The sequence below is a fragment of the Magnolia sinica genome, chromosome 3 (genome assembly GCF_029962835.1).
Source record: "Magnolia sinica isolate HGM2019 chromosome 3, MsV1, whole genome shotgun sequence".
Lineage (NCBI taxonomy): Eukaryota > Viridiplantae > Streptophyta > Magnoliopsida > Magnoliales > Magnoliaceae > Magnolia > Magnolia sinica.
Window position 1 is genome coordinate 109,233,226 of NC_080575.1, and position 15,387 is coordinate 109,248,612.

Sequence of the window (15,387 nt, forward strand, 5' to 3'; positions counted from 1 at the left end):
TTTTATTCTCGTCTCACATTTTTAATAAAAATCTTCAAATATGAATATTTTTTATTCAAACCGTCTATTTAGTGCGAAACTTTACTAAAGATCACCATTTTGAGTGCTCTATAAACAGACTAAGTTTGGGACTTGATCTCTTAAGGATGACCAAGATGGTTATTTAATGGATCAAGCCTATTTGTAACTCAAAATAATGTTTAACGACATCCTATGTAAAATTTAACCAATAGTTTTGATGTATACCCTATGATCTCCCTAATGAATGGTTCATTTAGACATTTGGATCGCCCAGTTGGTAGATCAGACTGTGATGATGATCAATTGATAGTCTAAATTTTAAATAAGTAGATGATTAAAATGTTAATCATATTTATGAGTTATTGTACGGTTATTTTTGTAAATGGATACGTATAAAGTAGTTTTTGAATGCGATATATGTTAGAAATGTATAATGTTAGATTCAAGTTATTGGTTCACAAGTGTAAAATGTGTAGATCATAATTTTGATGGTAAATTAAGCATATTCATAATTGACAAATAAGATGAACCAATCAGAATATTAATTTGACATGTGTATGAGTGGATATGAAGATCTAGTAGTTACTTTACTTTGATCAAGTGGTCTAAATTTAAAGCAGTCGGTTAGATATCCCTCATCTAGCGGTAAATAGTTGATTTAACGGTCGGTTTGATGAACGGGTGAGAATACTAAGATATTCAGGAGTTTGTCCTATTAATAGTTAGTTGCCCATGAAATTTACTTCTTATGGTTTAGATTCAAGTTAAGCTACAGATAAATTGTTAAAATTAATGGAACTACAAGTGTAAAATTGAATGAGTGTAAAAGAGAAAATTAATGGAACTACAAGTGTAAAATTGAATGAGTGTAAAAGGGTAAACTGGCACACAAAAATTCGAGTTATTACAGCTTGGGCCACGTCCTGCCACTGGAATATCCCTGTGGCGGTTGCCAGTCTGTCCGCCTTTTGACTTGGGAGCACGACCCGTCTCCCGACTGACGGTTAGGGTACATCCAACGGCTGCGATTGATAACCTGCAGCCTATCCAAAAGATGGGTTCTACGCTATATGCATGCCTCGTGTAAGGTGAAAATTAATCCTATAAACGAAAGAAATTATTTTTAAATATAAAGAAATTGTTATTCAACGTAACTTTTCATCCGAGTATTTTCACTTATCGATCTTCACGTAGTGGGCCATTTAGGGTCAACTGACCAGTAGCGAGTTACATCCATCCATTTCATGAGAAAACGCATCCTCTAGTTCAAAATTATAATTTAAAGAAAATTTTATTATTTTTAATAATTTTTAAAGAAATTATTACTAATCATATTAGCAATCTTTCAATAAGCTTAATTTAGATGTCTTTCATATAAATAAAATGAACAAGCATTCCAAAAAATTATTGAATGATATAATTTTAAATTTCTTTTTTAATATTATAATTTTTCTTATTTGTAAAGGACAACTATCTTTTTCTCGTGTGCTTAACCCAACTAAGATAAAAGAAAAAAAAGAACGAGCACCCACATCTCAGTCAGTATAGAAACAAAAAAGCGAGACTAAAAACAAGGGAAGCTTACATTCCTAGCCAAGACCTGAGAGTCGTTTATTTGTTGGCAGGGCTAGGATTATGCATCTGGGAGATTTAGTGGGCCCATAAGATCAATAGTTCGGTTCTCTAAACCATGGACCCACCACACGTACAAACTGGCATCCCAAACAGTACAGTACAAACTTTCAATTGCAGTTCGTTTCTACCTATAAAAGAAGGTCCCGGGAACCACCATACTGCACTATGGTCCTCAACGTGGGTGGACCACAACCTCACGATCGCACCATTTGGATGATCTTATTCGTCCTTTTCCCTCTGTCCATTTCCTATTAAACGTCCATTTGGTGTAACTAATTGGATGGTTAGGATTGTCCAACCGTGTGATTTTGGGCCATTGTCCATCAACATTGAGACCCATGATTTGGGTTCTTTGAAATCTAAATCGTCAATGGCTACAGTTCAAGGAAACATAATTTATTGTATAAATCAATGCTCACGGTCGTTGATTGAGACCGTTCATATCGTGGGCTCCACCATGGATGGACCATCTTCTTAAATAGCAGGTAGGAACATCGAGCCATTGAATCTTTGCTCTTTTTCTGTTCAATGTGGACCTTGATATGGACGGTTTGTGGTGGAGAGGACACTTCAGTACAGCCAGTAGAAGAAGAGGTGTGGAAGAGTGATGCATCAATCAGAACCGTGCATCTGGGTATACCTACCTTTGAAAAACCATACACAAAAAACAATCCTATCCACACTTTTCCTCGGTGAATATTGGGATACCAGCCATGGACGAACTATGTTTGAAAATTCACAATAAGGAAACAGTCTTATCCATCACTTACCTCATTTTTCCACTCTGAACGTTGGCCGCAAACTATTTTTATTTACCACCATCCATTCGGAGGCCACTGATCAGACGGCTAAGATCATCTGATAGATGTGTATCTTTTAATATCTTGTCATCCCCTGTACTGCAAATAGATGGACGGTCCTGATTGATACCTCACCCTGCCACGTGTTCTGTGGAGAGTTGGCTGTACCATATGATATGGTATCTTCGCCACGTCAGTCTATGCAGAACTTGCCTTGCACATAGCAACTAATCGGGTCCAGCTTAGGTTAGCCATTGTAGCGTTTCCCATTCGCCCAAGTGCGATATGTGGGGCCCGTTTTGATAATAAATAAACTTTGTAATTTATATAAGTTAATAAGTTACTTCTTCAACTTAAATTAAGTTTGGTAAGAAACACTGTACCAGTTATGTAACGAAAGTTACTTGTCTCGTCTTGTATTTTGCTTTTCAACTTATAACTTTTCTACTTCTCTCTCCATGTGATGGATTGTCCGTATCAAAGTTGGCCCCACATGACGGGCAGTGCACATCAAAGATGGGCCCACATGTTAGACCGTCTACATCAAGGTGGGCCATATATTATTGATGACCCACATTAAGGTGAGCCTACTAATGAGTTGTCCATATCAAAGATAGGCTCCTGATGACGAATGACCCACATCTAAAATGGGCCTCGCACGATGGATGGCTCACATTGAATGTGGGCCCCACGCAATGGATGAACCACATCAAAGGTTGGGCCCACATAATGGATGGTGGATATTAAGGTGGACCAGACAAACTTGAAGGATTAGTGCTTATGTGATGTTGAAGTATATTCATCTACTTAATAAGTAGAAACCAAGATAAGCTACTTGAGGCACAAGTAGCTAGCTTATCTAACTTAGCATCCAAATGCTCCCTCAGGGCCTCACGTCCTAGACGTGGCAACATGGAAATAGACGAGCAATCCAAGCCTCTCATCCAGTAGATACCTTAGTAGTAGTAGTGGTGGTGGTGGTGGTAGCAGTAGTCGTAGTAGTATTAGTGGTGGTGGTAGTAGTGGTAATGGTGGTGGTAGTGGTAGTAGTAGTGGTAGTGGTGGTGGTAGTGGTCATGGTGATAGTCGTGGTGGTAGTAGTGGTCATAGTAGTAGTAGTCGTGGTGGTAGTGGTAATGGTAGTCCTAGTAGCAGTAGCGGTGGTGGTAGTGGTCATGGTAGCAGTAATGGTAGTGGTAGTACTTAGTAGCAGTAGTAATAATAATAATAATAATAATAAAGAAACGGCGGTTAGGATAATTTAGGAGAATCGACTTCACGACCCAAATTCAACTGCATGCGTGATCACAATCTGATATGTTAAGCGAATCTCACACCTATGAGATTCAAGCAACTCAACAGCCGAAAAAAAAAAAAAAAAACCCACTGAGTAGCTTGAACTCAACCGACGTGTGGTCCACCAGATGTGATAACTGAACTATCTGACCCAGGTAATCTACGGCTTGGATCTTGTACGAGTACGAAAGCTGCGCGCTCGCTGGAGTTGCTCTTAACCATTTCTCCAAGGAAATGCACGCGTGCAATTTCCTCGGTTCCAATATATTTTATGGTCTCTGGCCCACTTCATTACATGGTACGTGCTGTAACACGTGTATAACCTTCCACACAAGAACTGTAACGGATACCCACCGTTACTCGCGTATGCGATCCATGTCAATGGCACATCCCACGGCGTATTTTCCATGGCCCCAAAAGTAAAGGCCTGCTTCTTTTCTTTCTTTCTTCTTTTCCAGTTGTCTTAAGAACAGAAACGAGCAGAAACATAAGCAGAAGAGCCTAACAAAAGATCGTTTGGGGTCCCACCATTCCTGGTAACTAATAACCGCTGATTTAGAAAAAATATCTGCAGCAGTATTCACTTCCTGAAACACATACCCAGGGTGTTTCTGCCAGTTCATGACTACCTGAAACACATATCTCCAGATCAGATCTTGCATTTCTGTATGATTCTTGCCATCTGCTAGTTCATCTCTACCAAGGTTTGGCAGACCATGGAATTGTAATCATCAGACCAGATTTCTCAACTAATGCCGGTCACCTATATGCATATGCAGCTGGAGTGCCAACGTGGAAAGGGCGCATATATAGCTGGGACAAAACACATGCATCAACATGTGGGCCCACAGATGTACTGAATTTCAAATTCCATCAGAAATCATGCCGTATCTCCTGCTGTGACTGGATGATATAATATTCTCATCAATTCCAAACAGAATTTACATTGGACCCAAATGCAATCCCATCCCGCCTAACCCAACATTCCAAACAGGCCCTGAATAATATGAGCTAGGGGATATTTGAAAGCTTAAAATACATGTGCATTCCTTGCTATCCAAATATTCCACAATGCATAAGGGAAAATTGCTTTTGACAATAATAGGAAGGGTTGTTTGGGATTTGGCTCCTAGACAGGACGGAGACTGATTTCACCATAAATCGCCTCCTTCAGGGTCAAATCTTACTGCAATAGATATTGGCTTTCCATCCAGTGAGTTGAGAACTGACAATCCATCAATGGCTGACAGTCACTGCCTTAATTTTCAGTGGACCATCCAGCATCAGGCACCCCAGCATTGGAGGGTGGAATGGATGATAAAATGAACTTAGAAAAAAAAAAAAAAAAAAGGGAATGTTGCGCAGACAACATACATGTGAGCTGCCTAGCTCACCTGATGAGCGAGCCAACCCAACTTTTGAGCCAGAGCAGATGGTGGGTCCAGCCCAACAGATGACTTGGATCCCACGAGCATGAGCCAGATAAATGTGCATGGGTGAGCCCAATGGTGTCTCCAGATGTTGAACTACCATTCACATCTCTCGGCAGCACATATAACACAATGCCAAAATTCACATTGGTGAACATCATCACCACCTGATGAATATTGGACAAAAGGAGACGTGAGTGGGTCCTACTTCGATTCAAGTGTTAGTGGAATTGAGTGGGGCCCAACTTCTCATAACCCTTAATTCTTGATTGGACAGTGAAACCAGCCATAGCAAACTCTTACAGCCCTAACGCACAAGTTAAAACTAAAAAACAAACAAATCATTCCGTGATTAACGTACAAGTTAAAACTAACTCAAAACAAAACAATGAGAAATAAAAATAAAATCAAAACCCAATTACCTCACTAAAGCATAATATCCTCCCGCAGAAGGTTTCTGCTGCTCATCATCATTTCAGAAATAGCCCGAGATGCGGGGCAATGAGAGGTTTGCATGATGGATTATTTTTAAAAAAATGCATGAGCAGATGATTAAGGATGCAACCGCTTCTCACTCATCAGTCACGCATCCTCTTGAAGCAGATTGCACATTCTTGATGTACTGGAGACAACCAAATGTGAAGATTCTTGTTAGTTAGAGAAAAACTCAACTTGAACTTGTGGCCAACAAAGTGATTTCTATGAATTTCAACAGACCTTGTATAGGACCCCTTTGGTGGCCTTGTACGCGGGTGGGGTCCATTTCTTTCTTCTCTCTGCCAACTCTGCATCCGTCAAATGAACGTCCATTCTTCTCTTCTGAACATCGATCGTGATTACATCCCCATTCTGAATCAAACCAATTGGCCCACCAACCTACATAATTGGTTTTTCCATTCAGATTATTTACATTCATGTGAAATTGTGAGCTCACGGATCACGGCTTTCTTAGATGGGATCTTCTGCAGTATTTGTGCATGCACTGTCCTGTGCGGTAAGCCACTATTTACAGCAGCCTGATTGATTTGAAATACACCCCTTCTCCATTTTGGGAACTAACTGACAGTGCTCTTTTGTATTGATTCAATTCCAGAAATGGGAAATGGGTGGATGCAAATCAATCAGAGTGGATGTAAATATCAATTCCTTACATCTGCCATGCTTTCTACAAATGCAATATCTTTCTACTGAGAAATGTGATCATGCTCATCCAATTGGACAATGAGTTATCATCAAACTAATGCACAAGTTACAACCTGTCGTGTTTGCAGCATCCATCCTTAGATGATTGGTCGGCCCCATTATGAGGATCACCTTGTGAAAAAATTAGTCACTCCACTCATGAGGTGGGCCACACCATGGAAAATAATGGGTGGCCACCGATGCAGCAAAAAGAAGAAGCATGGCCCACTCAATGAATGGTTCAGGATGATTTTGCATATGATGATCCTCGTGGTGGGTTCAACTTTCTCCACCTGTTGGATATCGCACACATATGAAAGGATGGAAATTATCAGTTGGTTCCATTCACTGTTGGATTGAACTGCAGTTATCAGTCAAACAAAGTTGAAACAACGAAATTGCATTTTCCTGCTTGAGCATTTGCATTTTTACGGTCCGGGGTTCCAAGTTGCAATTGGGTCATTTTCAAGAAGGTCATGGAGAGGAATGCAACTGCAATTCTAGTACTTATTATGAAGATGGGAAACCTCATTAATCATTTCCTGTTGTTCGCAATTCAATTGGCTTGAGCACCCAAGAAACCAAACACATCCAGAACCAAACAAAAACTAATCACAACCAGAAATCAAAATGTTAAATTACCTGCGCTTCAGGGCATACATGACCCACGACAAACCCATGAGAGCCACCTGAGAATCTACCATCAGTCAACAATGCAACCTCCTGCAGTATTTAAATGAAATCATCAATAACAAGATTTCTGCTTTGTGTAAACAAAAATCTGAATTAATTAACTCAGACAACAAAACACAATCCAGTGCTCTGTGTTGTCAAGCAGCCACACTGGTTTCACATCAGTATTTCACATGCAATACGAACATTAAGAACTACTGAGTTTGGAGATGGTAGACATGAGTACCATCAGACTGTTCATGCAAAAGAAATTGATGCAGGACAATTAACCACTTGCTCTAAAAGCTCGAACTGATAGAGCATGGCGAATTAATCCCTTTATCTCATAGCCCAGGCCCCACATCCATAAGTTAGGTCTTCAGCCGAACCCTCCTCGTGGGCCCCAAATCCATGGGTTCCGCCTCACACAGGCCCCAAATCACATGGGTTCTGTGGGCCACCCACCCCGAGTGTGCCCTGCATCTTACGGGCTACCCCACTCGATCCCTGTGTGAAAATACCTATGCATTAATCACCCAGGGTGAGGAGACACGAGATCTCCCATTTTGATACCAATTTGATGCAGGACAATTAACCACTTGCTCTAAAAGCTTGAATTGATTAAGCATGACGAATTAATCTTTTTTATCTCATAGCCTAGGCCCCACATCTATGGGTTAGGTCCTTGGCCGAACCCTCATCGTGGGCCCCCAAATTCATGAGTCCTGCCCCCTCGTGGACCCCAAATCTATGGTTTCCGCATCACACAAGTCACCTGCCTCATACGGGCCCCAAATCACATGGGTTCCGCGGGCCGCCCACCCCGAGTGTGCCCCCGCATTCCACAAGCCACCCCGCTCAAGCCTGGTGTGAAAATGCCCTCGCATTAGAAATTCTTGGGAATGTGTACTATTCTTCAACAAAATGAAGATAGCAGTGGCACTTCTCATTCAGCCATCAGTTGCAAAGGTGTCACCAGCCTTCTGTAACCCAGACTGTTCATTTGGTGGGATCCAGGAGATGGGTCATGCCCAAAAATTTACTCCAATTGGAAAACCTTTCATCGGGCAATGGATTATTTTTTTTATATCTATTTAAAAATAATAATAATAAATAAAAATAAAATTCTTGTTGGGCGTCCCACCAGATGTTAGTCTGGATCACTGAAAAGTGAGAAAGACAAAAAGTGCTGTTTATTTTGGTCAAGTATCATTTAATCTGTCTATATTGTAATACCAAATTTTGGCATTATAACAAGTCGTAAGCTGTAAACATCAGATCTAGGTAAATCAAAAGCGATGTAACTGTATTCAATTGTCATTAGATATACTAGTGATTGGAAATACATTAAAAAAGAAAAAGGAAAAAGTTCCTAACTACAAATTGAATATGAAGATACCTTCCCAAGACCTGCCCCCATTATAGCACTTGTGGGAGTCAGCATTTCAGGCATCCCAGGTCCCCCCTTTGGTCCCTCTCCTCTAATAACAACAACTCTTCCCTGGAATGCGGCCATAAACAATGTAAACAAGTAAGATCAGAAAATATTCCAATATCCAAGATCCAGCTCCTTCAATAACACAAACGCCAACCACATCATCATCAAGTACAAATACCTTAAATCTCATAGGATTCTCCGAGATGGCTGCTATCATAGATTCCTCACCTTCAAAAACAAGTGCTGGACCTGCCATGCACCAGTTGTCATTTTCTATCACATTGCTAGATTGGTAGATAGAACATTGGATATCAATAGTTTATGGCATGGAAGTTCAAAAGGTGGGAAGAAGGGAAAAAACATAGTGGAGTACAGCACCTGAGAAATATAGTCCTTCTTTCCCGGTAATTTTTGCCACAGAGCCCTCTGGTGCTAAATTGCCATATAATATCTGTAGGTGACCTGTTGCCTTGATTGGGTTTGCTAGTGGCCGTATTACTTGCTGGAGAGAGAGAGAGAGTATTCCTCATAATCTGATTGTCTAGCATGCAGATGCAGAGACTAATCTATGATCATAACATGCCAGAAAAGAAACAAGACATTAACATGTAATGAAGTTACCATCTTACCTGACCTTCAGCCAAAGTAGGGAAAAGCTTAGCATTTTCCGCCAGTGTCTTTCCAGTCACTGGAAATAAGTACTTTGTGTTAGTGATAAGATTGTGATCGAGTTCATCAAAATCATTCAACTTACCAGTCATGCAATCCCCTTCCAAAAGCCCTTGCTCCAAAAGGTAGCGAATCACTGCAGGCGTCCCTCCAATCTACAAGCATGAAAATTGTTAGTTCCATTAATAAAAAAGTGACATCTCCACAAGGCATGCAATATGAGAAGAGGTGATATACAGAGCCCCACTACACTTTTGTCAGCCCAACAAACTGTTCAAGTGGCGCACACCTTCTGGTGATCCAGATCATTCATGTGGTGAGCCCATGGTGGATGGCATTACTCCAAATTCTCCCAATCAGATGATTCTAACCATGCAATTTGGCTCTCATAGATTCGACCACTTGTTATAACTGGGCATTTTCACTGGATGGCTAGGATCATCTGATAGGCAAGCTATTAGAACATGACCAAACCCATGATGGGGCCCACCAGCTCAGTGGCATTTTCATTGGATGGTTTGGATCATCTGATAGGCAAGCTATTAGAACATGACCAATCCCACGATGGGGCCCACCAAGAGGTGTGTCCCAACCATAGCATCGTTGCATCGAACATAAAAAGGATTTAAAAAGAACTACACTGATCACAGCCGAAAGCAATTTATAAATACACAAGACGGAGATGAATAACCATATCAAGCATTTGCATTTATCAGACCTTGTGAACATCCTCCATGACGAATTTGCCACTAGGCTTGAGATCAGCAAGAAAAGGAACCTCATCGCTGACCTTCTGAAAGTCATCAAGAGTTAACTGCAGACCAACAGACCTGCCAAGGATGCAACCACTGAAAAGTGCCACAAAACATATGTTTCTGTGTACAATACATGGAACAATTGTAGTGTATCCTCACCTAGCGATGGCAACCAAATGCAACACAGCATTGGTAGATCCACCAAGGGCCATAACAATCACCATTGCATTGCGTAAAGATTTTTCGGTGATAATGTCCCGTGGTTTAAGGTCTTGTTCTAGTAACCCCAAAAGGTATTTCCCAGCCAAACGGCACTCATCTAATTTCAATGGGTCCTCCGCTGGTGTTGAGGAGCTTTTCAACATACAGGGAAAAAATTAGAGGCAAACAAAACAAAGGAATATATATATATATATATATATATATATATATCACATGACATTAACGGCTTGAATCCAAAAATAAACTTCAAAGAATTCAGAGAGCAATGTTGTATGTCAATGGATATTAACGCTGTTTGCATGCGCCAATGCTTCAATATTCAGCTAGGACATAATTTCTACCTGTAGGGAAGCGACATGCCCATTGCCTCAATGGCAGAAGCCATGGTATTGGCGGTATACATGCCACCGCAAGCCCCTGCTCCAGGACATGAATTGCGAACAACATTCATTCTCTGATCATCAGTGATTGACCCACCAACATACTCTCCATAACACTGCAAATTGTACAATGACAGATGCAATGATGAGAAAAACAGCAATCAGCCCAGCATCCAGTGACTGGAAATGGAAGTTTCCAGCTGAAACTACTTAACTGGAAACTCAACAATTTTCTTCTAAATGCTTGGACATACACTAGATGAAGAATATGATGCACCCACCAACATACATGGAACAAAGCTTGAGCCGGTCCTCACCCACACTTGCATGCGCACAAAGAACCCTCAACTTTTGATAAATGTGTGTACGAGAGAGTGCGCACAAAGAACCCTCAACTTTTGATAAATGTGTGTACGAGAGAGAGAGAGAGAGAGAGAGAGAGAGAGAGAGAGAGAGAGAGAGAGACCACACTTACATGCATGCGCATAGAGAACCCTCAACTTTTGATAAATGTGTGTACGAGAGAGAGAGAGAGAGAGAGAGAGAGAGAGAGCACCCTTTATGTTTGAAACATATATACAGAGTAGAGCTATGCAAAAATTTAATTAAAGAAAGCAATTATGGATGTCTCCATTTTAAGAAAAAATGAAAATGTTGCTATAGGAAGGCAATTTGATTGCTATCCAAGACTTGAATACCACCAAAATTACAAATCATCAGTTAGCAGACGGGCATAATGGACTTAAAATGGAGACATCCATAATTCCTTTCTTTAATTAAATTTTTGCGTAGCTCTACCCTGTATATATGTATCAAACGTATTGGGTAGATGCGCACAGAGAACCCTCAACTTTTGATAAATGTGTGTACGAGAGAGAGAGAGAGAGAGAGAGAGAGAGAGAGAGAGAGAGAGAGAGAGCACCCTCTACGTTTGATACATATGTACAGAGTAGAGCTACGCAAAAATTTAATTAAAGAAAGCAATTATGGATGTCTCCATTTTAAGACCATTATGCCCATCTGCTAACTGATGATTTGTAATTTTGGTAGTATTCAAGTCTTGGATAGCAATCAAATTGCCTTCCTATAGTAACGTTTTCATTTTTTCTTGAGATTAGATTAGTTGATTTTCAAGCCAAACAAATCAAATTCACCTAAAAATCCCCCCAAACCTAAACGCACACAACTATATGCTTAGTCCTGGCAATTGTTTAAACAAGTCCATATAAAGAGGTCAAGGACCGTCAAGAAGCTGCTCCAAATTTTAATAGGCCAGTGACAGTGTTAATGTGAAATACAATTGGCCTGTCTGGTTTTTGGTGCAAGTGGGCCACAATGTAAACTTGTCTTTGGTCTTCACCATCAAACTTGCTCAAGTTTGCATACATGAGTGAAGCTGTCCTACCAGTACAATCTGAGATGGTTTTTCTATCAAAATTCTGGTGCATACGCAGCAAGCATACCTTTTACTTCTCCACGTTAGGACTATTGAATGAAACTGAAGCATTTTACTAAATCAACAGGACAGAAAAGCTGATAGCATTGCTTTGTGCCATTAGTAAGGGTCTCATCAGAGACACAGAATAACAGCACACATGGATATGAAGAAATCACGATAAAATAGAGAACATACAGCACTACATTAGTTAAACAGCTTCCGCAACGACTCCAAGAAAAATTTGGAGTACCATCCAAAACCAATTAGTATCGCCCAATATGTATGGGTTTCATTTTGGAGCCCAACTCACTTAGAACCTCCATATTGACTTATTATAAGCCTGGATTTGAGGGAGGTAAGTATTTAGAAATGTTTATTAACATATTTTAATGCTTTTGTGGACTCGCATGACTCTCTTTTTTTTTATCCTAACATTTGGGCATCTCATTCAATATGTACTAGGTTTTGGTCATGGACAATATGATACCCATTACGCCCACTTCAGACTTGCCTCCAATAGAAACCAAACAAATATTCACGAAATCTAAGACTCAAAACAAGAAAAGAATTAAAGGAAAAAAGAAAACAAAGTGCCTCATGACAAATACAAACATTTAAAGGTTGGCAATGTAAATTTTACATCAATACATGGATAAGTTCATAAAGGAACAAGGTGTTCACGTATACATAAGCAAATCTTTGCAAACAAATATACATACCTGAAAGGCTGATATAATATCAAAAGAATGGCCTTGAAAGTGACCGGGCTGCATGGAAAAAATGGATTAAATTGAGTATCCAATGGCAACAGTCAGAAGTTTAGCCCAACAGTATTAAGAGCTGAGGAAAGCTATGCCCATTACCTTGCACTTTAAGTTCAATAAACAACCATGCTAATGCAATGAAAAATAGGTACTACTCAATCAAAATCATCTCTAACATTAAAATATCTTTCAAAAGTTAACGAAATCCTTAGAATGTTTTCCCTTTGTTTGAGCAATTATATTATTTTCCCGTATTACCAGATGCTAGACTTTAACCGTGAACACTTCTCAAATAGCATTAAGCCATTGAGACTTGAAAAACGCAAAAGATCATAAAATTTAAGCTCAAAAAATGCCAATGATGAAAGCAAAATGCCATATCAATTTCCATTTATGGAAAAATAACTTGCATGATAAGAACTTCTATCTCACCTTGATGGTTCCACCATAAACCATGATACTGGGTCGGTTGAGGCGTCCCATTGCCATAATCGTACCTGGCATCTGTAAAGATGCATAATATCAGATATGAAAATGCAAGCTCAAGTGCTTAAGACCCACGGGACCAAGAAGTAGATTTTAGCAAAGAAACAAACATGGAAATGAGATCATAGATGTCAAAATATTATGGAAATGAAAAGGAGATTTTTGCTTTCTCTAGTTAATTTGTTAAACGGATGGTAATCCAACCGTTGATCAGTATACTTTTACAATGTGCGCAAAAACCTCGAAGCAACTTAATCAAGTGCTAGAACATCGCACAAACCACAACTGTAGAAAATTTAATAAACTGTTTTAAACGATGAAGTCATCTTGAACTAACACCACAAAAGCAGCAACGGTAACAACAACACCTAAGGAGAAAACATGGTAAAGATTACTTTGAAACAGAACTGCTGAATTAGACACAGAGAAAAGAATTTATAATTAAACAAAAACCCAGCTTCCCCAAAAATGCCTGTCCCCTCTGAAGCCCAAAATGCTGACATTGGCAGATGGCTTCATTGACTGCACAAACTGCCACCAAATAGTCTTGCTACTCTAAAAACGTTTCATACCAGCTCTCCCCAGAACTCCAGATGGCCAACATACCCAGAACCATCATATTGGGTCGATTTGATATTTTTTAAGGATCCAAAAATCAACAAAAATTGCCGAATTTCCTAATCACCAGTAAATAATACCCAATTCATTAAAAAAATGGCAACTTTTCCCTGAAAAAAATAATGTAATTCCCGCAAAATTCGAGCTTTTCCAATCTACTATCAAGTGAATCTCTTCCATTAGGCAATGAGAGGTAAAATTCACAAACATTTCAGTCCAAAAACCTGAAGAAGGAAAAAAACGAAAGAAAGAAGAAGCTTACGTTCTTGTCACAGCCGGGGATGGAGATATTGCCGTCATACCACTGAGCAGACATGACGGTCTCAATGCTGTCGGCAATCAGGTCCCTCGACTGCAGGCTGAAGCACATGCCCCTGGTGCCCATCGATATGGCATCGCTGACGCCGATAGTGTTGAACCGGAAGCCAACCATGCCGGCCTCCCAGACGCCTTCCTTGACGGCCTCAGAGAGGTGCATCAAGTGCATGTTGCAGGTGTTCCCCTCATACCAGACGGAGGAAATGCCGATCTGGGGCTTGTGCATGTCTTCGTCAGACAGGCCCACCCCATAAAGGATGGCCTGGGACCCACCCTGCGACTTGGGCCCCGTGATGCGGGCGCTGTACCTGTTGAGCTTCTCTTCCGAGAGGAGGGGAGGTGGGGATTCGGCGGTTGGGATGGCTGAAGCGCGGATGGATGGACGGCCATGATAGCGTGACCGGTGTGGGGATTTCAAAAGAGCTGTCGAGACGGTGTTTGATGGAGGGCTTAACAGAGCCTGCATCATTGGTTGAAGAAGGGATTTCGGAGAGAGGGAGAGAGAGAAGGGTTTATGGTTTATGGCTTTGGGCTACTTTCTGAGGGTTTGGCACGTACGCGAATTTCCCTGCAATCAGTTGTTGCAGGGTGCCCGTGCAACAAAAAACTGTGTGGCACCCACCTTGATGTATGTGGTGAATCCAATCTGTCCATCCTTTTTGACAGCTCATGTTAGATCGGGAACCCCAACGTCAGGCCGATCTGTTACTTAAGTGGAACACATCAAAGGTAACAGTGGGGATGGGAACGCTCAGCATTGAAACCTTACTAGAACCCACCATGATGTTTATATGCCATTCAATCCGTTCACAGGGTGAGAACCACCAGCAAGGGAATAACCAAATACCAGAAAACTTTGGTGGGTGCTGATGAAATTGCAAAGTGTGTTTCCAATCTCACTATTTCCTTTGGTGTGGCCCACTTGAGTTTTGGATCAACTGATTTGTTTTGCTCAGCTTCTAATACGATCTGGTGCAAATGATGTACGGATTCAATGTCACACACATCATGGTGGGGCCCGCTACTACATCAACGGTTGTAGGAAATTCGTGACCCTTTTAGGGTGGAAATCGTAACTCAGTGCGCTCTTATCGTGCTGAGTAAACTCAGTTGGGCCCACCTTGAATGTATGTGGTCTATCCATGCCATCCATCCGTTTTTCCATCTAATTTAAGGGGTTGAGCCCAAAATTGAAGCATATCCAAAGATCAAGTGGATCATACCATGGGAAACAGTGGGGATAATAATTTCCACCATTGAAAC

General features: G+C 40.7%; 1 protein-coding gene across 1 annotated transcript; it reads right to left on the reverse strand.

Annotated features, from left to right (window-relative positions):
- Positions 1-5,428: 5,428 nt before the first annotated feature.
- On the reverse strand, positions 5,429-14,652 carry LOC131240657 (dihydroxy-acid dehydratase, chloroplastic). The gene is made up of 14 exons (XM_058239038.1): positions 14,069-14,652; positions 13,135-13,206; positions 12,658-12,705; positions 10,462-10,616; positions 10,058-10,252; positions 9,862-9,973; positions 9,229-9,298; positions 9,104-9,162; positions 8,853-8,976; positions 8,653-8,723; positions 8,436-8,537; positions 7,007-7,087; positions 5,900-6,058; positions 5,429-5,804 (listed from the first exon to the last, which is right to left on the reverse strand). Exons 1-14 carry the CDS (start codon positions 14,591-14,593, stop codon positions 5,754-5,756), a joined length of 1,824 nt encoding a protein of 607 aa, XP_058095021.1. The 5' UTR covers positions 14,594-14,652; the 3' UTR covers positions 5,429-5,753.
- Between the last annotated feature and the right edge of the window lie 735 nt (positions 14,653-15,387).